The sequence below is a fragment of the Bombus vosnesenskii genome, unplaced genomic scaffold (genome assembly GCF_011952255.1).
Source record: "Bombus vosnesenskii isolate JDL3184/JDL3185 unplaced genomic scaffold, Bvos_JDL3184-5_v1.1 scf7180000013267, whole genome shotgun sequence".
NCBI lineage: Eukaryota > Metazoa > Arthropoda > Insecta > Hymenoptera > Apidae > Bombus > Bombus vosnesenskii.
In genome coordinates, this window is record NW_022882927.1 from 6735985 (window position 1) to 6763864 (window position 27880).

Below are 27880 nucleotides of genomic sequence, written 5' to 3' on the forward strand. Positions count from 1 at the left end.
GGGCGACCAAAAATATTATTTCCAACAGACTTATGAAATGGATACGAATATGATATTTATACAGCATAAGAAAAAGAACTATTTGTTGCATACGAAAACCGTAATTTCAGGAAAAGTGGACGCACAAAAAGTGGATGCACAGTAAACCGTCGACATCTCCATAGAAACTGAGAACCACGGTGAACCATTGACCCCCGCGTAAACCGAGAAAGTTCCCGGTGAACACAGCAACGAGAGCAATAAACGTTGGATGAGTAAAAGACGTTCAAACCGACGCGGCGTCTTAATCCGCTCATGCACACCGTTTCCTCCAGCTCCTTTTTATCCTCTAATTATACCTTACCCAAGCTTTTCTTCTGGAGTCTGGAAACTCGAACGATCTCAGCATCGATGGACGATTCGTGATAACATCAAATAGCCACTCGACGGTCTTCGAGGAACATTTGGTCGTTCGGCTTGTCGTGATTGAATTATCCTGGTTAATCAACGAGCTCTATGGAGATTAGGCCTAACCCTTGTTCAAGACGATCTCGTGTAATTCGCGACCCCTTTTTCTTTGATGGCGGGCGACTTGTTAGCGTCTTGGGATTTCAGAATGGTTTTTGTGATGCAAATGAACCGATAATATTCAAAGATTGATGTTGGTACTTGAAATGAATTGGAGGCAGAAGTAACGAAGGATTGTGGAGTGGAAGGTTTATTTTTTGGTTATTTGCTTGTGATCTTTTTGTCTCTGATGGAAGTCTGGTATTTTATTCGTTTGGGCTAATATTATTTCGTTAATATCTGAATATCTTTGCAGTATTTGAGTTTGAGTACTCTCTATAGTTTATAGTTTATTTAATTTGTTGGTTTTTTATGTAGTTTATAGATTATATGGTTTGTTAATTTATTACGTAGCTCATATTTTATGTAGTAGATATCATTTTATATGATTTTTTATATTGTTTATTTCATATTGTTTATTTAATTTGTAGTTCAGTTTATCATTTTAAATCTAATCTTTTATACGGTTATTTAATTCTTAAATAGCTTGTAAATTATGTGGTTTGTTAATTTATAATATAATATATACTTTTCTTAATTTATATCTATAGTTTGACTTTCAAAATATTTGTTTAATTCTCCCATTGCGTTAACTTCAGCAAAATTCAATCTGCAAATTGAATAACACGTACTTCGAGTGCATCCGTTGTGTTCGATGGCCAATATGAGCAGCACTTTTGGAACATTAAACACACGAAATGAATTTGCTATTAATCTAATTTCGTTGTTCACTTCGAACCTCTAGACATAGTTTTGCGTAATAAACAAGTAAAAGATTGAAATCATTGATTAATATAATAATTTACATGATTAAAATTTCACGTAAAAATCTTTAGAACCCTCCTGAATTGTTCGAAAAAAATTTCTTAATTTAAAAAGTAATCGCAAGAGCAAGAAATACCTCACGACACCTGGGAATTTTTCAAAAATTTCTTCTTACTCTCCACGTTAATCATCTTTACACAATATGGTCGGATTATACACGCGGATTCATTAGGATCTTAAGGGGGATAAGCTTCACGGCCCATCTGCCATAATATCCTGAGGGGAAGTTGCTGGTTTCTCGAATGGCTTCCCCTCACACGATCCCTTCCTTTCTTGCTTCCTTCCTTCCTTCCTTCCTTCCTTTCTACGCCAGAAGCTGAACGAACAAAAAATATCCGTACGTCGTGTTCATGGGAATTCACATGCAAATCCCGATGACAACAAGGTGCCTTTTCCTTTCCCGAAGCACGCGCAAAATCGACCATCTGTTCGCAGGTATGGAAATTAGACGTGTTTCATCATCCTCCATTGGGTTTCGATCAAATTTCAACCGTTTGTAATAAGTGTAGGTATAATCATTAAACATTTTTTTTTTTTTTTGTAACATCTGAATCGTTATTTACAATTTTGAAGAAGGCAGATGGCTAATGGTTTGCTTATTTTATTGAATTATCCAAGTTCAAAGAATCAATCAAGAATTTTTCAATAATTCGTAAAAGGAATTTAATCTCTGGTAAAGGATAAACAAGGAAGCAATTAAAAGAGAATTTTATTTCGGTCGTTCTCTTGTGTGGAGCATTTCATTCCAATCTCTGCCCGATTTTCCGGCCTCTATCGTTCGTCAATCCGCCGACAAACGTTAATGGGAAAGTGCTCGAAATAAATCGACAGAACACTCTAAAAGCTATCGAACCTCCGCTTATCGATCCGCCGACACCAGGAACGCTCTTCCGCGTTTCACATTTTTTCCAAAGTAATATCCTTTTTGGTCGCAGCTCGTTCAAAAACTCAAAGTGACTCGAACATAGAGGAAAAGATACGTTCGTCTTTCGAGAATTCTCAAAGGACGATGGCCCTTCGGCCGGAAAAATGACTCCTCCATCGCGATGAAAGATCCAAGGAAACTTATCGCTTTCCCTCGATTTTTATTTTTATCAAACGTTCCCTTCATTCATCTTCAATAAATGGTTTTTACGCTATCTTGCAATCACGAGTTGTCGATTCAGCAAACAGCTTTTCTTGATATTTCGTGATATATCGAAGCATAAAGAAGATATTGATTGTTCATTCTTGCAGATTCCGAACATGTATAGAATAATAGTATCAAAACTTTTAACAGGAAACCAATCTACCAGCAAAAATAATACGGTAACAAAATACAATACTCTAAGACTCTACAATATCTAAGAACTGTAATATATACAAAATTATGGAGCTTTTAACAGATTTGCAAAGCCATCCATTAAAGCAGAAATCCCCTTTTTCATTCGATAAAAATAATATAATCATAAATACAATTTAGTAACAACTGCATAAGATAATATTTGAAAATACAAGATTATTGTTACAAGATTATGTACACTGTAGTAGATATGATCCTACTAAAAATTCAATCTCTCGTTCAGGAAAACGATATAATGACACAGCGCAACATTTCGGTAACCAGCGAATGAAATCTACAAAATGTCCAAATATCTGTAATATCTAAGAAATATGTATATACAGTTTATATACCTTCCAAAAAGATATAGAAAACTACGCTACCAAAGATCTATTTCCTCCAGACCAAAACCCAAACGTTTCACTCCCTAAAAGGATAGTCGCGACGATATCTATCTTCAAAAGAATATGAAAACAATGTACTTTTTCGCCTATAACAAAACTAGTTACTTAATAGGAAAAATAGTTAATAATCTGAAGTGTAGGAAACAGGCTACCGAAAACCAACTTCCTTTCCTAGAGCAAAACTCAAACATTTCCTCGATTTTCATTTGCATACTCGAAGAAAGAGTTTAAATCCATGCTGAATCGCAGTGAATCGCTTGGCGAAAAATGGCTGAAGCCGCGTGTGCGGAGGCTGCCCTCGCGACAGAGGCTGAAAGCTCCGCGGAGCTTTTAGCCGTGCTGTGTCTATAGAGCTTGCATATCGTTATCAACCCCCTGACAACAGCCGGTCTCCTGTCGGCCCGGGATCGATACAGCTTCTATTGCGATATCAACGCGCAAACCCCATGGCCGGATGGGCGGCGGGGGTGGCGTAGGATTGCGCAACACACTGCCCCTCGAACCCCGCCTGCTAGCTCGCCGTTGTGGAAATTCTATAGAAATCGCGCGTCGCCTCGCGACGAAGGCTTAACGCGTTAATTCGCTCGGCTCTTTTCCCTGTTTCTTTCACGGGAATTAAACCGAACCCACCATGATTCTGGAAAATATAGCTCGCTGAACGAGGGAGAATTTACTATTCTTTGTGTGATCCTTGAAGGGGAGCCAACCAGCAAAGACTCCTGTTTTCCTTTAGATAAAAATGAATTTTTATGGGATTTAGGGGATTTATGGTTGACAAGATTGTGGATGTTTATGCATCCATTAAATAATTTATCATGTGCCTACCGCTCCTTCTTCGTGAAAATATTCAATGTGATAGTGTTTAAAAATTCTCAGACCCTTTTCTTATTTTTTTAATTTCAAATTTGAATTCTTTTGTAACTGTATTATCTTACAACTTCGCTTTACGTTATAGAGAATTATTGTATGAAGAGTTACTATGAAGAATATTACAACGTATTGTAAAGAATATAATGTACATGAATTTGAAGATCGATTGCGATATTTCTACCTTGAGGATACCACGAGGGTGTCTGACCAGAGTCACGGAAATAACGTTTCTATTAAGCAGTCGTAAGCGTCTGCTGGGGTTCCCGCTACCCTTAATCCGATCGAGACTTATTATGCTTGGGACTATTAATGCGATCAAGTATGGTAATGCCCCGTGAAAGTTATTGGCTCGTAAAGCGGGAAAATTTGTGTGTTGCGTCATTTGTCGTGCATCCAACGTAATGAATCGTAGCCCATCTGTCAATAAAGCTTTTCGTTTCCATCGATGCATAAAGAATCAACTTGTAAAGGAAATCGTTCCATACATAATTCACGTAATAACCAAAAATATGTCCAATGATATATTTCATGTAAGTTTACTAGTTTTAGTATGTATTTTTTTTATGAAATTATTTTTCTGTGAAATAATAATTATACTCATTAGACTAAAACCACACGCATCTCTAATAAAAGTTTTGTTTATTGTCTTTTAAATTACACATTTCCCAACATTTGTCTGCTAGATATATAGATTATAATTTATGACTCCTGTACAGCACTGAAATAGATCGACTGGTAGTTCCGAGACGCCAGCTTCTACTTGTGACAAATAATGTACAGATGTGATTTTGAACTTAAAACTACAGCCGAAAATATGTTAACTAGAGAAAGAAAATCAAAACTCGTTTCACTAACAAATGTGTCTGTTACAGATTATTTTTATGCATCTTGATATGATATAAAGAACGCCAACAATTTTTAAGTTAATTTTCCATTACAAAATGTCAGTGTATTATAAATAGACCTGCCTGTAGTATTTCAAACTGATCTATTTTTATTCACTATTACTTTTATCTTTAGAAAAACGAATTCTAAAATTTCATCCACTTATTTTTAAAGAAATTACAAATTAACAGATTTATTCAGTTTAATTAATTTAATACAATTAACATTTTTATGCAAAATGAAATCTTGACACCTGAACACTTTCTTAATATTAAATTAATATTTAAATCATAGTCTATAGGAAATTTATATTGCCTACTTTTCAAATTATATAAATATTTTTCTAATTGAATATTATTCCTAACTAACTAATAATCTGTTCTATTAATTTTTATTTAACATTATGCAATTATAGATAGCAGTAAATTGCATCTCCTAAGCATAAGTATATTTCTAAAAGCCATCGATCGATTTTTGCAAGGTTGTCAGACTATTTAGGAGGGTGCCGGAATTTTGAAAGTCGTTGCTCTATTGTACTCTTCTATTCCCCTTTTTTCCGGTCATTCGTCTCAAGTAGAGTCTACGCCAATGCCGAGGCCCGGTGCTGGCTTCCTAAGGCCAGGTGGTGCACAACCGTTGCCATCCCTAAAGCCCAGTGTTCCGCTCCTGCAGGCAGCTGCAGCTGCGACATACACGCTCCTCCTTGTACGTTTGCACACGACGCTTGTAATATATATACATACGCGTACAACTGCCTGCAATCGAGATCGTTATTGAAAAGTCTAGATCTAGGTCAAGAAAGATTCGAAATTTCGACTTTCTGTTCTTCTCTTAACTACGTCTGAATCTCCTTCGAGCTTAGGAAAATCATGCCACCACTTTATTCTTCTAAATCAGTGAGCATGTCTTATGCAACTCTCTCCTATCCTATTGAGGTTATATTTTCCTACAATGTGAAAAATTATCAAATGAAACATATATTTTCTTATGGAAAAATTTAAAAAATATTCTAAATAAACACAAGAAAAGAATTATATTAAATTTATCAATAATATTCATGCAGCTCTACAATTAAAGTTTAGTCCACATATTTAAATCATATTTAACTGCTGACAATTTAACATATTTGACTTTAATTTGTGTTGTATATTTTACGCAAACGTCTTTGTCGCGTAAGGTGCAAAGTACAAATTGAAATAAAATTCTCCACAATTCAATTATTTTATCCTAAACCGTCGTGAAGCACTTCTGACCCGATGATACAAGTTCAGTTCATGGGTTCTCATTGTTTTCATAATATTCTTCTTTATCGATAATTTCTATGCGGCGATAAACATACATCAATTACCGACCGCGCGAATTTGATCGCTGTCTCACTTGTACTAAAGTTTTCATGGCTGTCGTTGTGTAGCGGTTCTTCGAACTTCGGTTGGGCAATGGTAGATAAGGTAACTACTTATCAACGAGATATCCGCAAGGTGAGATCCTGCAGATATATAGCGTCTCATTTCACCGCAACCTTTCCGCTTCGAGAGGTTAGAACGTCCGCCTGCCGCCACGCACGAATTGCCGAGGTGTATTGGTAACCGCACATATTCACACGAACAAGGGCGTGCTCGCACATACACAACCATGTAATGACAGCAGGGAGTTGGGGCAGCAACGAACAGAGCAGATGGGGAGTTTGCTTCTGCAACGAAAGCCAGTCGTTGTAGTGGCTTGGTTCAAGCTGTCCGCCTTTTCCTGGCTTCTCTGCGTGAATTCGCGCTCCTTTCCTCCGGCCTCCCCCGTCTTTTGCCGTTTCTCCTTATTCAACCGCGAGAAAACTCAGGTGACAAACATGGGTCGGTCGCGTGGTAGTCTTCGTTCCTTCCTTCTGTTTTTCTCACAGCGCCATCTCCTACTTTAGAGTTCCTTTTCGAGATCTCGAGCTGTGGCGCGATATTGAAAACCTCGCTATCGAACAATAGTCGATCGATATTTTACATATAGTGTTGCGTGCAAGCGGGTCAAATTCATTTTGTGGAACAATTACCAATTAGTGTGAATATTTGGACAATATTTCGCAGAATTTTACTTTCTTATTATTCGAGAAACTATGTTGACGGATCATCGTGTACGAATAGATGGTAAATATTCAAATACTTTGGTATTTCGAAATTGTAACGCGATATTGAGAAAGCTTAATATCGAAGAATCGTTGATCGATATTTTGCTTAGAGTATCGGGTGTAAACGAACCAAATTCATGTTTCGAAATAATTACTACGAGTACTTGATAACATTTCGCGAGGTTTTCTTCTTATTAATCGAAAAAGTATGTTATCGGATCATCGTATACGAATAGTAGAAAGTTATATGAATATTCAAACGCTCTAGTGTTTCAAAATTATACTTTTCCAGGTTAAGCGTGTCGTAAACTGTTTCATTATCGCGCCTAGCGTTTGATTATCGAATTCATATTATAGAAAATACCAAATTAACAAATGCTACAGCTCGGGACACTTAGAGAGGTCTACTTTCCCATTTCCCAAGTTCGATCCAAGGAGGCAATCGAGGAAATTCTAAAAGGAGCATATTTTTGTTGTGGACTTGCTCTTCGAAATACGTGGGCTTCTCTTGAATTTCAATAAACGCGTGCTTGGTAACTATTCTCAATGGCTCTGGCATTATCTTGTCAACGACCACGGAGACCATTAACCGTCAATACAGCCACTAGGGTGGCGCGGCTCAGACTCTTAGGAAATGTCTTCGGTGAGTATAGAATATATCTATACGTCTTCTTTTTCTCATCCCCCTCGTCCTCGTTATAAGCGATCTCTCCTGCTAAGATTTCGAGTATTTTTACGGTGTCCCACATGTGTGCTGCCACGCGCGTTACGCGTTTATAAATACATTAACGGTTATACACCATGTCACAGATGTAGAGTTGTTACAGATGTCGCCTATATGCTTTATTCAATATAAATTATATAATTATGTAATAACATTCAACTTAATTTTTTTATCATTCTTTTTCGTTATTTTGTAACATTTATTAATAAATACGAATTTAATCGATATAGTTTATATATATTTTTTTAAACTGTATATAACAGCAATAAATAATGAATAAATTAGTAAATGATTTAGTAGCAGTAAATTACAGCGGCAAATCGAATTATGAATAATAATTTTACAGCCCTCTTTATTACATCAATTAAATTGATAATTACTCATTATATTTTAATTATAAATGGGAAATTTTATACGAATATTTAATAACTTGTACAATTTATTTGTCGCACTTGATGAGATATGATTACAGGTTCGTATCGATTATATCTTATCGCATATACTTAATTTCAGCTATTAATAGCAGCTTCACAAAATGGCTAACTATTAATCTTCTAATACATATTTCAGTACTAATAAAATCTTACATCCAATTTTCATAACACAGAGTTCTTACTACAATTTCTAATAGACTATTTAGCTATGTTACACATGTACAATAATAGTCAAATCAATAATGAACAAATCAAGCCAATTTGTATTATAAATTCGACAAACCACTCTACATATCAAGCTTTATAATAACCAGCCTTCGTTTTTAATTCACAGTTGCTTCTAAAGCTTCGACCTAACGTCCATATTCAATTCAATCTAGCATTCTTTCATCAGGAAGAATAGAAGACCGAGTTACTCTCTTCTCAACCGGTTCGTAAAACACATTGTAGTACGTGAATCGTGATTTTCCTGCTTCTCTATTCCCTCATGTGAATTTTTCATGTGACTATAATGAACGATAGTCAGTATCTTTTTTTATGTTTTCGTACGATGAGTAAGAATATTGTTTGTTAAGCGTTTCTCGACCTGAAGGATCCGCTGGTTGACCGGATAGTTGATGGAATTAGCGCACAAGGCACGACTCGACGCAACAACAAGCGAGACATGCGTTTTCTTTGTCGCGCGAGGAAGTGGAATTTCATTAGCTATCGCGCGCGCGCATGTGAGTCATCGTTCGCAACGCGTTATGAATTGTTTGACCCTGGTGAAACCTATTTAACGATTGCGTTTTTAATAGAAAAGGCTTTCTTTCTTTTCTGTACTTGTAAATTTGAAGATTTATTTTACTAAAACCAAGTTTACTGAAATTTAATTGATTTACTAAATTTTATTAAAGCGTCGCATTTTCTGAAATTTATTGCTATTATTAATATTTTCTCTGTGACTTTATTAATCTCTTTCGCCGGAAACAATAGGAACTACATAACGAATTCTACGTTACGAGTTACAAATTATGCAAACAATCGTGTTATAATTTTCCATGAGCTTTCCTTTTCTGCAAGTTTTTAACACATTAAGAGGAGCAACAACGAACTAATTGCTTTTATGTCTCGAAGCTTCAAAATTAATAATTAATTACCTTAATAAGAATGATATAGTAGGAAGGTATAGTCCAAATAAGGATTACGTGAATGATTAATTAGCCTAATCCCGAATGGTTCTGAAAGTTTTAGGTTCGCGGTTTGATAATTATTAATTAATGCCAGAAATTACGTTAGAGAGTATCAGACTCCCGCGAGACTATTGGAAAACGTGGTACGCGTCTATGTTAGAATTAATCAGAGGTGAACGGATGGTAATTAGCTTGTTCGCAACTTAATTAGTTCGTTGAACGCGCACACAAATGAAATATTCATTTTCTCTGATGCTGCTGCATAAAAAATACATTTTACACGATATGTTAGTGCAGTGTAGTAAGAGAACTAGTTAGAAAAAGGAAAGATATTAGGTATCCAAGATATCGTACAATTCTTCGAAAATTAAAGAATCAAGCACTATAAGATTATATGTATTTGGTTAATGACGCGATGATGTGATTCACCGACATTATGACGTTTAGCAGTATTGTTATCTCTAGAAAGTAAAATCATCGTTTTGTTGATTTTTCAAGTTAGATGAAAGATCTGGCGTAAAAATCTCGTCCTTTACATTCTGAACTGATAAATTGTTCGCGCAATATAATGTTATCAAAATTGAAATCCATGTTGACAATAATATCAATACGTCACTATTTCTAGCATAGATAATATTCCAATATCAAGATCAGTCCACACATCGACTAGCAATTTTACACTAAACTTCCACTATCTGTCATCTAGAACTACCCTTCAAATCCTCTAAAAATCTTTCAATTTCAATGTATAATACATTCGAACTCAAACCTTTCAAACCAACATCACCGTTTGATCCTCTAATAAGCCACGGAACGATGCTTGATCCGATATTTCGAAAGAAAACCACATCACCGTTCGTCGATCATTAACCACCCCTGAAAACTATCCACGACCCCTTTCAAGTTCATTTCTACACCGTCTGCGATAGTTAATCTGCTGTCAGGGTGAAAAACCGGCTGTTATTTTCCTATCGACGAAGCTACACCCCCGCAACATCTCCGCGAGCCTCTACGTGCGAAACGCGACAGATGCAAGGCGGAGGGGATGGCCACCCCATCGTTTAACTTCGTTAATCCGATTGTTCCTTGGTCAACGATGGTGGCCGTGTTAAAAGCGCCGCGATGGGAATATGCACTTGTCGTCCTGGGGCATTTCTCGCGCGAATTCCTAGGGGTAGGTTCGCGTCCCTAGGGTGAAACTCCCTGAACACCTTTGTGCTGCAACATTTGGCAATGATTAGGGGGCGAACACTGGAAGGAGGGAAAAAAATGGTGCAAAAATAGTTCATGGTGTAAGTTTTGGAATTTAGGAATTGCTTTTCTTCAGCGACAAGTGCGAAATGTGATGGTTCTGTTAATGATGAAGAGTAGGTGCTATTTTTGATAAATACGAACGTGAAATGTTAATTGTGGAATGTTTCTTCTGCTTTGGTGAAAAGTGGGTATGGAATTTTAATTAATTAAAATTAACTATGTGGAAATTAACACGTGGAATTAATTGTACATGCTAAAAGGAAAGTTTTTATTAGGTAATAAGAATTTTTCGAATTTTTCTTTAAGAAATAATGTTTTACAGTATCTTAATTATTAATTGCGAAGTTCTGTAGACTGACTATTTATACTTTATTTCTCGTACCTCCAAAAAATTCCTGCTACATAATTATCATTTTAATTTAGCCTCTTCTAAATTGGCTAGTGCTAGTTTGCTACACACAAATAAGAACATTAATTTCGTAGTTTCATCGTTGGTAATTTTCAAGACATACCAGGTAACATTCCTCGTACAGACTGCTACACGGAATTCAGATAACAGTACTAATATCATTCTTCTTCAAATTTCTCCGGTTTCCTTATTTAAAACTCATATCTCTGATCTCAAACTATTCTCGTTTCTTTCTATACGCAATTAACAAAAGTAAACTTTTAATTAATTATCTTCGAAAAAAGCGGAAAAAATTGAGAAACTTAAATTGTAGATAGAAGTTGCATGTATTCTCGATACCAAAATATGTGTATTATCTTCATGAAATTATAGCTGTTGTTCGGATTCGATCGATAAGTTCTCTCTGAAGCGTGCAAGCCAGTCGATGATCGAGAAGACGGTTTATCCTTCGTGATTCGAGATTACATTGATCGAAGGTGTACACCGATTTTCTTGGCATTCCGACGATTCTGCCGAGTTCGAAGACCCTGCACGCTTCTAATCATTTCGACATATTTACATTCGCGTGTAGATGTTAGCTTAATATGCCGATTGTTTATGATCACGTGCATCACGTGCACGCGATGCAGCTTCTCCCTTCTTTCTCTGATTACTTTAATCATAGATATCATATGGACATAGACTGTGGCTTCTCTTTCTCTCTTATAAGCTTCTGTTTTTCTCAGCATGGTTACGATCCAACATCGTCTCTTACCCATGCGTACAAGTCTCCGCCTCTTGCAACTGCTTCCCTGTCATATAGTAGCACAAAATTGCATTCTGATGGCCAGTATTTTGAGAATATATTTGGAGAATTACTTATTAATTTTACTACTCTAATCTCTCATTTAACCGAAGTTTCTTGATAGACAGAGAGACTCTTATTGTTTTAAGAAAAGTTGCAACAGAAAGTTGCTTTTCTTTACCTCAAAGAATTTTGAACTAGCATAAAATTGAAGAAAAAATTCATGTCTATCGACGACAATCCTTCCCCACTTTTCTCTATCTCAAACATTGTTGAACAATTTAAAAGCACGATATAGAATATGTAACTTAATAGTACTTAGTTTAGTAGTAAAAAGATTTGCACATATCATTATTTCCCACTGAAGCGTTTGTTCACCAACTTGTTCATTTCCTTTCTTAGTACCCAATTTTTGTAGTCATATGCGAGCAGCATTAAAATTTAATTTCCATAGTATGTATGATGATATATAACCATATACTTGACCCAATTTATTAATAATAATAATAATTTACTTTTATTTCGACCTCTTTATCATAGAAATGGGTTTGGCTTACCATTCTTTACACTCATCCTTTAATATCTTTTATGCTCAAAACAGTTACATACTAACCTAATCGTAAATTTTCTTAACCTATGTTTTACTTAAATCTGCTTCATCTATCTTCAACTCAAACTTGCCCAATTCATTAGTAAGTAAATATTGTAATAAATACGATGGAGTGCCACTGTATTTGTACAGGATCAGCAAAACTTCATCGAACGTCAACACAGTGTCCAAATAACCCTCTCAACGCCTCTCTGCAAAACACCCCAGTCTCCTCATCCTATCCCGAACCAGAAACATCCTTGAGAGCCTGAGACGCGACTTCCTGTTCGTTAAACATCCCACCACCTCCACCACTGCTCCCGTTCCCGTTCACCGATTCAGGTACGCGTTATTATTACACGAACGTGCCGCAAGGCTCGCGCGTTGCCACCTTATGTAACCCACATAGTCATTGCGGGGCAAGAAAAGAAGGAGGTGTATATCCTCTGGTCTTAGGATAGCGGGCAAGAGCAGAGAGCGAGAGAGTTCTCTGTCGCAAGGAGAACAGAGAGCAACGTTCACCTTTCGGTGAGTCAGGCAGCGGAACGGCCATAGATCTCGAGAGAGGACGAGAGAAAAGAAACGACGGAGGGAAAAGGGAAGGAGAGGCTCGTTCTAGCGGAGGACTAAGTAGCTCGGCAAAGATCACGGCGTCGGGCGTGGGAACAAGGCCCCTCCTGGCTCTGTATACGCTGCTCTCGACACACGGCGAACATTACTGGAACTTCCTCGGTGTGGCACTTGTGCCACGGATGCTTAACAGTACTTGGAGTGGCTGATTCCACCGGGTTAGACCGCGACCGTCGCCACGAAAAGCGAAGCGTAATCGCTGAATGCGCGCTGCGTTAGGTCGTAGTGTTGAAGATGCGTGTTCTCTGACGAATCGTTCTGACCAATGGAACACCTAAAGTTTGATTGCTTTCATTGCTATCGAGGTAGCTCTAGACTAGGGTTACAGTGGATTTCTGATAATAAGAATAAATGTAGAAGCGTTTATGGGAAATTTTAAGATCTTAAATTTATAGAATGCACCGAATGTACGAAAATATATGAAATATCTGACGTAAAGAATTTGTTATCATATTTAGAAGATGAAATATATCTTCGGGTAGTTCTTACTCTTTCAGTCGCATGCATAAAAATATGAATTCGCAACCTATAAATATTCGCAATCTACTTGCGAGTACATGTACTTCGGTTTTCAGACGATCTCTTCGTTAAAACAGACAGCTCGTCAGAATATATTCACCGTAATAGCCATGAGATTATCCTTTCCAGATTTTCGTTGCTTCAATCGAGATCAAAGTTTATTGGCCGACGAGCTGCTGGCAGTGGTTTGGCGATCTTCTGTGGCTTGTGAAACTAGGTTCAGTCAATTCATGTATACAGATTGGTTTATGGACGATGATCGATTCAGTGAAGTAGTATCTTCCTATAAATATCCATTACTTCATTTCCATTCTATCCTTATATACCTAACAGCCTTCTGTAAAGTACCTATCATTTGAATCTGGACAAATCAATATATTTATGTCTTCATATATTATTCTTCGTATATTATTTTAATGGTTTTAAAGGGGTAATAAATTCTTGACAAGCTACTGATAGGTCTAAGTGTCACTAACGGACCACTCTTCTTATCACGACAATTTTCTTTGGCGATAAAGAGGGTTCGTCGAACGAACGGAGCAGCAGGAAACGTCAGTTGAGCGCAATTTTCTACTAGAGATTTTTCGCGCGCCCCAGAAATAGAAACTTATTACTGTCAATGGAGGCGGAGGGTGGCTGGCTCGGTCAAGGCTCCGTTTATTTACATCGTGCAAAGGACATTGCGTTCACATCGCGGAGGCGGTCGGGCATTGTTACATCGGCGCTCCAACTCCCTATGTAACAAATTACTTTCACTTTGGCACCGGTGATAATGGTAGGTGTAGTGGCGTGTAACGTGGTATTCTAGCTTGGCATTGCTGTTAGAACGTCTGTATATTAGAAACGAAACGTTTTCGATCGATCGTCGCTCGGCTGGAAGCTTGAGTTGTTGTTTGAAGCCACAAATTAGAACATTCGGAGCTTCGGTGGATTCTATCGTAATAGTTGCTATGTATTTTAACGCAATTAAATATAACGATAAACTGCAACTTTTTTAAATAAAACGAAATTTACTTTTTATTAAACCGTGAATGTGCGTGTAATATTTTTGCGAGCACAACTAAAGAAATTAAGTTCCTGCAGAAATTTCATATTTAGTATTTGATATACACTGCTCTAAGATACTTAAAAGATCGTTTTCTACGTGATTTTTATATTCATTCCTTGTGTATATTCGATTCTTCTTTATGTGATATCACACAGGTGTTACAAACTTCTTCGCTTCTGTCCGTTTAATTTGAACAGAACTGTTCATAGTGACCCTCTTAATCATCTTGAAAAATACATCCTTAATGTGCAAACATCTTACAAACTCTTTAAATGTATGAGCATCTGCAATTTATTATTCATTATAGTAATAATTTACAATGATTTATTCGCAATTTATATAATGATTTATTCACTGTAGTATCTTCTTACGTGTCACAATCACAAATACATAGTCATCAGATAACGTTTGAAATAATCACCACAGGCAACATTCCAAATAATCAATAAGGCTGGTACTTGAAATGCTCGCACAAAAAGAAAGAAAGGAAAATAGTAGTCAAACTTGAAATAGTGAAGAGGCGTAGTCGTTCGGTAGCATCGAGTTTTCTCGATCGAAGATCGCAGGATCTTTGAATGCGCGCGAGGAGTACGCGTCAGATGCAAGGATCCTCAAGAGGTACACTTCCGTGCAAATGTGTGTCACGAGTTTCCCACGAGATGAACCGGCGAATGGCAACATAGGCGCGGGCATAGACCAATTACTAGCGTAGACTCTCATTGACTCGCGATTTACGCGAGCTATCGGTCGATACTGGCGAAACGCGCTCGCGATTAAATCCGCTGAACGCGTTGTTGCACGCAAACGATGGTCCAGCGACTTGTAAACGCGTTCTAAAGGACGATTATTAAATGTAAATGTGTACTTGACCAGTCTGGTTTCGTGGAAAGTTGTTTGATCATGTTCGTTAATATTTGGAACAGGAGTTTTAATTCGCGTAAGAATTTATAAGTTACAATCTGTTAAATGTCCCTTTCAATGTTACAGTTTTTGTAACAAGTAGGGTAATCGAATGATTTGATATACTTCTATTTTAAATTCAAACGTGGATCAATTATTTCATGAGAAACATCGACGATCGATATCAAGATTTTATGCTAATAGTTCGTGGAATGATGGTAGATCACTGGAACATTCTCGTAACGAGAATAGGATCAAAGTAAAGTATATCTTTCGTTCGTTTCATCATCGGGCATTAATTATAGTCCACTAAATCAACAGACGGCTAAGCGTGTCTTTGTTATGCTTTCTTGCTCACTTTCACCTGGCAAACGCTTTCTTTCCCGGCTGTACCGTTAATTCAACGACAGGTGATCTTGTGGTTATCGCTTTTCGTATCATTATTTTTATTCTGAAAGTTCTGCGCTTACCAATGTTATTTTTTAAGATTTTCTTCCAGAACTTCGTTAAAAAGTATATGCTCTTTTAAGGAAGAAAATAATTCCTGTACATAATAATTGACTTTTAGCTATTTCAGCACTTCTTTTCCTTATACAAAATGTTACAAGTATAATGAGGCTTATTATACATACTTCTCCGTTATTATATTTGGTAGTTTGTCAAGCTTATGCAATATCAAATAGTTGGGAAAAATCAGGATCTACAGTTCTAAAAATATTATTTTTCACGATAATTCAGAGGAAAGGTGAGAAAATCTTTAACTTCAAAAAATTGTAAAGTTCGACACTCGTATAGAAATCTCTGCGTTCCTAAACATTTAAACCCATTGCTAAATCTGTTCACAAAAATTTGTAGCTTTATTTTTGGGAAAAATGCATTTGTACCACTCTTGCACTGAACTCTTCTATTAAATCTCTCTCCATACTAAACAAACTCTATCAGCTGACGATCATTCCTTTTCAAATACACGAAAACATGTCCATTAATCTTTACTTATGTTACTTCTACAATTCTTTCGAAATTCTGTGATCCTCCGGTGAAAACCTGCTTCTCGAAAATTTTCCAAAAGCTCTCCGGCAGAACGAAGAAAGCCTAATCATATTCTTCAACCAATATATTCGGCCACATGGGAATTCACCTCGGGCTCGTTTTGATTTCTCGAAGAATCGCACGTGTATGTAGAATCATCGATTCGATTCGTCCAACTCGCACCAACCGGTTCCAGAACGCAGCTCAATTTCATCCAACACTGAACATGCCTGAAGGAGAACAGGGAAAAATTGGTCGGGTTTTATTGTGACCAGCCCGCGAGAATCGTAATTTGTCAGGGTCACGAAGCTTTGGGATTCGCGAAAATCGGGCGCAGAAGCGTAGTGGCCTCGTTGCACCAACGATCTAGCGTGATCACAATGATATTACTTTGTTCACGGTGGCTTGTTTCTTTACAAGCTTCGCTGTCAAGTTGGTACAATTGCCCATGGTTTGCCGAGAATTGCAAACCATAATTGTAATTGCGGGTTCTTTTAGTGGATAAAATCTGATTGACCTTTTCTCAAAATTAGAATTATGTTAGTACAACTTTGTTACTCCTTTTATTTGTAGCAATCCTATAATTTAAATTGCAGTGTATCTTTAACCAGTCGAGAATTTCTTGGAGAAAATATAAATTTAAATCGAAGAATTAGTATTGCATTACTTATCATAAAATATTCATTGGATAATCTTAAATGATAATTTAAATGATACTTTAATTAATTAGATAGTGTATGGGAACTTTGATAGCATAAAATGTTGGATTAATTAAGATAGAAAACAAATTAATAATCATTCGAAGCTATCGGTATACACAGGTGCTTTCGATTTCGTATCAACGAGAATGACAGTCTGATCTTGTGCGCCGATTAAGAAAACAGGATGCAGTGGTTTACATGTTAAGTAGATGTTAATTGTATGGGACTGCGGTTAACCCGTGCTACGGTCTCAGACCACAAGATAGAGATGGCTTTCTTCATTCCCCTGAGTCGTTTATCGAAAAACATCGCAATCTTAGAAAATACTATCCACCCATATAATGCACCAACCGCATTCTATACAAATTCTTGTAATTCTAAGACAAAAGTACGAAATTCATTTTCAAACTAGTATTAAATTCGAAGCATTTGTTGCAAAACAACACCTGAATGCATACATCAATAAATTAATCTAAATCCACGTTAATGCATATATTAATAAATTAATATAAATACACGTTGATGTATACATCAATGAATTAACATAAATACACATTAATTTACATATATTACAATTTGTAATGTAGCAAACCCGGCTAAGTTATTACTCCTATTATGACTCAACAATGAAACACGTTATCGCTAATTATCAGACACTAAATCTCGTTAAACAATTAAAAAATCTCCTTTGTCGGGCATCGTAGGATCATCGATCTCCCTTATATCAGATTTGCTCCGCAGTTATAGGATCATATATGTTACCAGGCGTACATGTGACGCTTATTAACAGTGTTCACGTTCCCGCGTCGATCATCGGGGATCGATAGGGTCGAGGTCAAGGGGCCAGATTCGCGATGATCGACTATGACCCCGCCGCAATCGTAAAAGCGTCTGCTGCACGAGTCCAGTTGATCGATGATCCGTTTCAAGATCGATTTACCAGCTTTCAAAGCGTATACTCGCTAGTTGCTACCGAGACGCATCTTTTCACGAAGATCAAACTCCTTTTTATTTAATTATAGCTAATCACGTGCTCTTCTTTGTTCTGTTAATTTGGTTACATACATATTTTTCTGAGATTCTCCATTTGCAATGGTTTTTAGAAACAGATGTATTTTAAAGAGGAATTTATTCCTTCATTTATCAATATCATTCAGTTTCGTATATCGAAGATTTGGTGGGAAATTTTTTTCAGTTGGATTCTGGATATTTTAATAATTTTTTGATGTCGTAAGATTGTTGAAGTTATATTAAACACGTTTGTGTTTGTATATAAAAAGTATCTTATATAAAATGAATTATTCGTTCTCGTAATTACATTGAGATGTCATTGACACTATCAGTGAAACGAGACATTGCGTCATGTAAAAGTGACTTAAGATTCTTGCTGCCTCGAAACAGGAAGAATCATACAATACATATGGCGATCAGACGATATGCACATACAATTGATTAATACAGCGGAAGACTTCATAAATACATCAGATGAAAGAGGAAGGTAACCGAGGAAACATAATAAAAATGCATCGATGGAAACCGATAACGGTGAAAGATTCGCTCAAAATTATACTATTATAGATGCCTTCTTCAAATTCTAACTCCACTCTTTCATTCTTCATCCTTCGACTCTAACGTTTCCAATCATCTTGTTAATCCCTAACATCTCAATCTGTCGTTCTCCAAATAATCGCCATGATTATTTTCAATCGAAAATTTGTATCATCTATTTTAACGTAGCTATTACATATTCTACGAAACATCCAGCATCTTCCTCATCTTCGACTTCCTCCAACAATCGCAAGAAAAGTCCTAATAAGAGAAAGAGAGAGAAAGATTTATTCATCTGTGCGTCATCATGGTCGTTACCACCCAGCACGAAGGTCTCACCTGGTCTCACTGTACAATGATTCAATTCCGGCGGATGGACGACAGTTGGCGCGCGACGATCGCTCGATTTCACGCGGGAAACGCTCTGCGATTTGAACGGGACACGCGGCCGTTGCCGAGTCCTGGACGATTATCCACACCGAGCCGTGTTTCCTCGGAGCGATTTCCTTGACGCAGTCCACTATTCAGCGTGGGAATCCGGCGACGTGTACCGTTGCGTCTCATCGTCGTTCTCGTTCGTTGTGCCGCCGAAGTAACCGTGATTTCATTTAGACCCTGGTAATCGCCGCCTCTTCGATCCTGAAGGATGGTCACTGCGAATGGAACATGATGTCTAGCCTGGATTTACTCGAGCAATATGGTGTACAATAAAAGGTAGACACAAGTTTGACGCTTAAACGATTCTGAAATGCGGAGGGGCACTCAGGACAGTATATTTTCTATTGTTTTATTTTTCTATTGCTTTCTTGAATCGTTATTTCTTTTATTTATTATATATATTAGCTACGGGTTGTTGAGGTGGCGAGTTTTAGATGAATCAGGGCTGCTTGTACTTTGCACGATATTTTTTTCAGCAGTTGACGAATAGCTGCGTGTGCCTGGTGTTGCTCGAGTTTCGAGTGGGTGATGGATTGGTGAGATTGGATTGGGAGAGGTTGGACACTTCAGCGTGGATGTGGATGTTTTCTGGATGGATTGAAAATTCGTTACGAAGAAAATTGATTCTTATTCCTCCTAAAATTAAAAAGAAAGAGTTACTCGGGTTTAAACTGAGAGAAGACGAGTTTTAAAGGTAGTCGTAGTGTGCGGACTACTATATGTTTTCTAGGGTATCTTTGGCAATTCTATCTTGCAAATTGCATCAAAGATTCTTCCGGTTCTTCTGGCACAGAAGGAGATATTCTTTTCAAAGAAATATGGTTTTTATTGATCATAAATACATCCTCGATATTAACGGTGTCTCATTGTTCAGATAGCACATAGATTGATAGAGAGCTGTGAAATAAAGGAATCGTGAGATAGTCTACGAATGAATGAAACAATAGACTTTTAATTAACCGGAAACAAATTATCCAGTTCCCTTTTTTACACAGGTACGAGTACGCTCTATGTTCATGAATAAGTATACCATGCAAAAAATAATATTTTTGTCTCTATTACATAGTATTCAGCTATATTCAACCAAAATTTACAAACTTACAATTAATTTTTAAATATTCAACTATGGAAACAAATTAAAAATTGTCAAAAGCGTACCTTGAAATTTACCAACAAAGATAATAAAGATTTGGCAAGAAATTTCCAATATTTCAATATATTATAAATATCACACCTCGAATTCTCCAAGTGATCCTTTAACATAAATAACTGTTAAACCGAGCCTGTTCTAATGCTACCTCCGCAACTCTTTGACAAAGATCAAAGCCACGACGCCTGGAGTTTTCAAATTACAACCAATTACCAGCAAAAACTGCATCCTCCAGGCATCGACACTCTCAATTACCAGGCAGCAGCCTCCAATCTTAGCCTCGATCTCTTGAAACTCCACGAAGCAATCCCAACGACCCAACACCCAGTATTCCTCACATAAAAACTAACAAACTCAAAAAAGCTCAGCGAAAGAAACGTACAGAGTAACCAGTAAAATAAACCTCTCAATAAGTCTGCTAATAAGAATCTTTCTCCTCATTCCCACCAAAACCAAAACAGAGTTATATATCACTTGACTCCGCGAAGACATAATCTTTCACAATTTCTCGCGCACTGAGAAGCCGAAAGAAAAAGCAGAACGATCGTTGGAAGGGCTGCACGCGATCGTTTCTACTGATCGAAGTCGATTATCGGCCGTGGATTCCCTTTGAATCGTAGAAAAGTGGCGCGTTACGAGCTAACGGTATCTCGAATGAAAAAGAAGCGAAAGCGTTCGCGCTGGGGTGACGAACGAATTAGAAATTACAATCGAGTGGTCGGCTGGTTCATAACACGCGCCTTAGTCAGACCGTGAGAAACCGGCATCCGTCCGTGTGTTATTTTTGCTGGTGATCCATGAATCGTGACCGACTGGATCGATCGGAAAACAGGGACCGCAGTTTCGGTTCGTTAGCGAATTAATGCCACCGTGCAACTTCTTGCTGAGTATTTGTAGCATTTTTCTGTACTCCCTGGTGACCGATAAAGTCGTACAGATGAGTCACGTTAGTGTACAAGTATAGAATGCTGGAATTTATTTTGAATTTCATATTCTCACGACTTTGTGCTTCTAATATCAAGAACTTTAACTGTCTCACGGAATATTGGAATTGGTTGTTATAAAGAAATGTGGTTCGCGCTTGAAGAATTCAATTTGAAATCAATTTTCGATAGTTTTACTTTTCAGTAGAAGTACTGTGACATTTTGTCAGGTATCTGCTTTTTGAGATTTGTGGAAATTGTAGTTAAGTGAGGAATAAGAAATATCTAATTTCAAATATGATAATCTGGAATTTTGAAAACATACACGTTCTTCTTTAGAATGTTCCGCAAGAAGTTCCAGTTACTCCTAAAAGAGAAACAATACCGTTAATATAACAATTAAAGAGAGAAATTGTGTCAGGCGATTAAATGTTGCCAAGTCAGTTCATACGATTTTTTGTATTTTTATTTGAGCAACGATAAAAAGAATATTTAAAGTTTATTTCGATCTGCAATACACTCGCCATTATTTCTTACAATTCCTCAACAGTTTCCTAATTCCATCTTCACAAAATGAAGCTTACAAATACAATAATATAAATTACATACTGTTAAAAATCAACCAAAGGCTCACGATCTTGATAATTATCCCAATAATCATCGCTCTGTGTTATTTCTCCAACAATTTCAACAATAGTGAAGTGAAACTAATATATCGCTTTAAGTTTGGCGAAGCTTAAAATTTCCAAGCTTAAGCGTAAAATTTCATCACAAGTAAAAGAACGAGAAAGATACAAACTAAACCGGAAGAAGTGCATTTCCTTTTCCAATGATAGTCAGCTCTTAACGTAATCCAGAGAAATGGCGACGATGGAACCGTCGCGCTTATTCTTGTAGCTGAGAAAATCCGTACTCGAACCAACAGTCTTACCAACGTTGATGTGTATGAGAAATGACGGAAGCCCGCAAAAGTCGAGGAGTGGCGCACGCTTCCTGTTGCCTGTTATTGTTAACGGCACTTTTCGGCGCGCATCCGCTCCCGGAGAAAGCGTATCGGGCGATGCTCCTTACTCCTTGTGCCGCGGCCGCGGCCGCTTCCGCTTGAGTAGCGTGTGGTTTCCGGTGCGTGGCGCACGTACGATGTCGACTGCGATACACACCGCCTCCCTGCGCATATCGATAGTCAGTCGGAACTGGACTGTCGTTCGTGACGGTTGTGGTCCATGTTAATCCCGTGATTTTTCGATTTTTTTTTTTTTCGTTGAAATCTTTTGCTGCTTGATTGTTTTTTGTATCTTAGTTGGTTCATTAAAATTGTGATTTTTTGCTGGTTGATTTCTTTTTGCATCGTATTTGGTTTATAAAAATCGTGATCCTCTGCTGGTTCATTTTTAAATATTTTACTTGCATGAGCAAAAAAGTGGTACTTCGTTGGTCCATCTTTTAATATCTTGATTTTGCTTCTGATTATGTTTATCGAGCAGATTCGCTTTACGCGAGAAAAATTTTGTGACATTTTTTGGTGATGAGAATAGAGTGACTTATTTTTTCATGTATGAAGTCCAAGTTTGTTTAGTAGTGGAGAATGATTGTTAATTCGTAAAAATTATCTAGCTCCAATTAGAATTGTAGTTGGAAAATTACTTAGATCTCTGGTTATCGGTATTATAGTGTGTCGTATAATAATATAACGCATCGTGCTCTAAACTCTGTTCATGTATACATTAATTGAACTTGTATTTTCTGTTTAAGTTGCGTCAACTTTAATTAGTTGCACCATGAACGAAATAGATAAAACGCTATCTTAAATTTACATACAGAACTGTACTGATCGAGTCTTATCGCTTCCTTTCAAGCCTCAACATTGCATTGCCTTGTTGAATTAGCATAATCGGAGCCAAAAAGGTCTACATATATAATTAATTGTATTTGATAAAAACATAAAATGGTTAATAATCTTATCGAATGTTATCACTTCTTTCCAAATTTCTCCAAGTTTAAAATGATATATTAACTTAATTGTTCCTATAAAAAATAAGGTTCCAAGAAACAATATTGCAATTACATCAAAAAATTACGATATCAAGTATTAAATTAACTTAGCAATTTGAGAAAAAATTTCCACCAAATCACAAAATTTTCAGACATTGGCAAATCTTTAAATTTACAGTTTTTGGACATATTTCTATTTAAAATTCGCTTCTAAATTTACCAAGGTCGGGGGAAAAATGTATAAAAGTTACCAATTCTTATCTATGCCCTAAACTAAATCCAATCAGTTCAGACACAGACAAGTCTTCAAATTTTCCTATCTATTACCAGCAGAGGACAGATTAGAAATTTGTCCAATTATCAACGCCCATGCATAAATTAGAAATCACATGTAAAAATCAGAAATTAAAAATTTGTTCTGTGATCGTGGATAAATCCGATCGGTCCTTGATTTCGCATGGACCATTGGGAATGGCGACGTTTCCAGTTGTGGGCTGGGAATATCCTGGACGTAGCCTGGGAATATCCTGTCAGAACTCTCGCATTCCGGATCACCGAGTCGGAGTTATGAAATACCGAAGTGGAAACGCTCGAGCTGCCACGAGAGGTGGTTTTGCATTTCAGTTTCTCGATCGAATTCCATCTGTTCTCTACCTCTATTCGTTATACAACTATCTATGTATCTCCATCACTTTCCTTGGCCGCTTTTGTTTCGTGCAAAGAGACTGACTCGAAGGAATTTTCCGGTTCTTATAACGTTTTCCTCTTACAAATTTCGATACCTAAGATAATTGAGGATCTTTGGAAATACGTGTGGGCAGAATTCGACGAAAATTGAGACTCATTCTTATGTATTATTATTTTTATAATGATTCCGTTGGGAAATCGTGTAATTTGACTTAAATCTTATTTCATAGATGTCGATTGACCTGTGGACTATTCTTTAGCGGAACCCTTTGAGTTCCTGGAGGAAAGCTCGTGGGTCTTCATCCATAAACACTCCTTTCATTTTCGTGTGCCTTCTGTGAGGGTCAATTATAGCCAATTATAGAGTTATATAATGATGTGTTCTGATGATATAATAGGTGAAACTGTTGAATTCTTTTGATGAAATTTTCTTTAGGTTCAGCTTTTGTTTTGATGAGATTTAAACACACTAAATCCTTTTAGTTAGTTTCAAAAGAACATGTTATATTTTTATGACGTACCTTAAGAATTCGTAAAGAGTAAAATATGCATATCTCAGTAATTTAACGTTCCTTTTATTGTTTTTGATTATGAAGTTTATTAAGTTTAACACGTGTGGAATTATTAAATCAAATTATGTAGAATTAGAAGATCTTCGAATATAAATTAACGTGTGCCATTTATTTATTGTTACAGCACCAAGATCATCCAGTGCAGGCACCAACAATCTACCGCCACTGACGTTCCATCAGGTTCATGGTGAGAATATCAGACTCTGCAATGGCGGTACCATCGCCAGAAGATACGAAAGCTTCTGCAGGGGCATCACATTCAGCGCACGACCCGTCCGGGTTGGCGAAAAGGTAAATTTCACTAAAAATTGTCACCATTCGCTCGAATTTACTTATCAAATTATTCGGTATTAATATGTTGTAACAAATTTTGAAAAATGTCTAACAAAAAACAGTTATTGTAAAGTGGACAATTTATAAATAGATAATTGGGAACAAGCTCTATTAACGTATTCTTGAATATTTATTTCCTTCACTATAATTCCACGCATAATTAATTATGTACTTATTTACCAACGCTCTTGATATATTTGTCGTAACAATTAACAGAATCAATCGGTTTTAATCTAATTTTCTTAATCTAAAAGATAGTACTAATCCATCAATTTGACAAAACAATGTAACCAGAGAATTAGCCAAAGTTATACATCATTCTTCGTTCAAATCTCACTGAAAAAAGCTCATCAATCATCAAATCCGCAATTATACCAACACGAGTGCAACATTCTCAGGAAACACACTGTCGAAGTCAACCAACACGCGTAATAACAAGTCTCAGCGAGGTCGATGCAATTAATCGATTCGAGCCGCAGATATTTCCCCACGGTAGAAAACACCGTTTTTCCCGCGTTTCCTCGTTCTCTGCCCGTAAATCGTATACACCAGGGCGACGGTTAATTGTGAGAATCGGGTGACTGTTGTTCCGCTCGACGGCTTTCGTCATTTGCATTTTCTGCATGCGTCTATCGAACTTAACGAGCGACTGACCCTGAAGAATGGCCGAGTCATTTCACGTGGGCTGATAATTTAGCTTTAGATCAGGTCGATTTAGATTTTTTTCTCGAGGAAATCATTTAGTAAAATCCAGTTTATTTCTCAGCCGATACGAATACATTAAATTAAAATAGAAATGCAATAGTAAAAAATGTGAGCTGTGGTAACTTCGTTTGTAAATTAATTAAAAGTACATTTGCTTTTTTGCTAATTAGTACCGCTACTAGAAAACTATGCTAACCGCAAAGGGATAAATGTTACTTCAGAAGAATGGGCGTTGTGCGTTTATGGAGATTTTCTCCACGTTAAAAAATAGGTTTTTGTTTTAAACTTTACATGGGCTAGATCTTTTGAGGATCTTTTGCAATGTTAAAACGTAGAGGGGAAGTCGAGGTTATTATTTGTTTTCTTTCTCCAATATATTTTCTTTAGAACACGATTATGCTATTATTCATTGGATTTGCTTTCTCAGCGTTGAAATAAAAACGAATGGCAATGTGATCTGTAACGTCTGGAAAAGTGCCAGGAACCAATTAAGGGTGAAAATATAATGGAAGCCATTTATTGGGGGTTGAAAGCTTAAGCACTTTTCTGAAGTAATGTTTGAACAGCTCCAAAGGAACATGCGAGTTGGTAAAAAACTGTATGAAAACAGAGGAGCCAATTAGGAATAAAAATGTAATGGGGTATAATTACCGAGGGTTGAAGCTTTAAACACTTTTTTTAAGTAATATTTAGACAGTACTAGAATAATATATGAGTTGGTAAAAAAAGTTGTATTCAAAGAAAAAAATTCGAATTGCGTTTTTGGGTCAATTGTTATTTCTTGACTGAACAGGATCTTCTATACGCAAAGTTGTCCAGCTGATTCGAGTTCATTGATTCGGAATGGAAGCGCGTGGCAACGGGTACGAAGTTACGTTGTGGAGGAGAGCGTGGGCGAGCCATTCGAAGGCTCGTCGTGGATTTCACTAAACGCCTTGGAATATCGAATTTCCACCATCGCTTGATAAATGATTCGATTTGTCTCGCGAGACTTGTACGATTTGTTTCAATCTCAACCTCTTGTCATGCGCTTCTATTGGTGCTTGTTTCGATAGCATTAATTGCTTGTTGCTATGATATCGTGTTATGTGCAAGATATTGAAACGTTATGTATAATTTGTAATTAATCTAATCATCAATTTAAAGAACTAAAGCTATAATTAGAATCGAAATTGAATTTTCATAAAAGAAATATGACGTGCGTTTGTTGAATGAGAACAATAATTTCTAATACGATTTTTTCCTTTTTTTTTTAAGTATATCTATATAGAGCTTTGGAATGTGAGTTATCTTAACTTGATATCTATCTCTGTGTGATATCCAGCAAATATCACAAGTGTTGTGTTTATCTTCGAGATCTTCTCCTAATATTGATTTTTCGATATTCGGTAAATACCCAGTGACGAATTTATAGAGTTACCTCTATGTACGTATACTTTATAAATTGCAGCAATTAATTTTCGACTCGTTTTGATTAGATTTGAATGGAGAAAATGAAATTAACACTGCAAACATTGTTTCTGTTTTGATTAAATTTAAATCTCGTTTTGAGTGAAAGAGTTCGAATTGAATAGGCAAATTCAATGGCTTAATTTTTTTATTTATAATCCAAGAAATATATGTAATATGTTCGCCAGCAACATTCGTCGAGAATTTGAAAGTCGATAGAAATGATGGAATCATTCTAAGGTATTTGCGTAGGTGCACTAGTCTTAGAAATTATATCTTAAATTACTAGGAGAAATCATAATCACGCGTCTTTGCGTCACTCGACAGAATTGACGCAATTAAGTCAATCATCAATAGTATATTTCTTCCTTTCCATTCTTATCTAACAATATTGATTATAACGTACGAGGAACTCTGTCCATAAAATCGCATAAAAATCGAAAGTATTTATGAAATTTCTCTATTGTATGCGTTTTCTCCGAAACGCTTCGAGCAGATCTATTTCATCGGTTTCCTGGTTTCGTCGGTCGTAATAGAGAATCGTAAACCGCGAAGTTAGAGGTTTAGACGTAAATCGTTTAAAAGGCAAAGCTATCAGCAAAGACATTCGATTCTAGGAAAAAGAACATCGGCGCGAACTCGATATTTCGTAACTGTTCCCCTCTGTTAACTATCGCCTTTAAGATTTTCGTCACGTTCAGCCTCGTGACATAACGTGGCCGAACTTGGTAGTGAAAAAGAGTCTTGTCGTACACGAAATCCCGTGATTGAACACTACGAATTGCGTATAAACGGGAATATTCCTTCGAGAATAACGAAAATAATTTAGAGCTGGAGAATAATTTGAAAGCTGGGAGAAGAACTGTTGTATTTACTTGATAAGATCGGAAAGTTCGTCCCATAAGAATTCTAGGAACAGAAGGTTCAGG

At 36.7% G+C, this 27880-nt stretch overlaps 1 protein-coding gene and 1 pseudogene across 4 annotated transcripts in view; one reads left to right on the forward strand and one right to left on the reverse strand.

Moving 5' to 3' along the window:
- LOC117230410 (protein neuralized) overlaps window positions 1–27880 on the forward strand; it is a 113681-nt gene that overhangs the window by 76745 nt on the left and 9056 nt on the right. For 2 of the 4 annotated variants that reach the window (XM_033487841.1, XM_033487838.1), the window contains exon 2: window positions 24589–24755. In XM_033487841.1, the coding sequence (XP_033343732.1) occupies window positions 24589–24755 (167 nt within the window). Of the gene's footprint in view, window positions 1–7444; window positions 7605–23538; window positions 23813–24588; window positions 24756–27880 lie in introns of those variants that run through there. The other 2 variants (XM_033487840.1, XM_033487839.1) reach the window with 2 other exon arrangements.
- LOC117230412 lies at window positions 5171–6748 on the reverse strand (annotated as a pseudogene).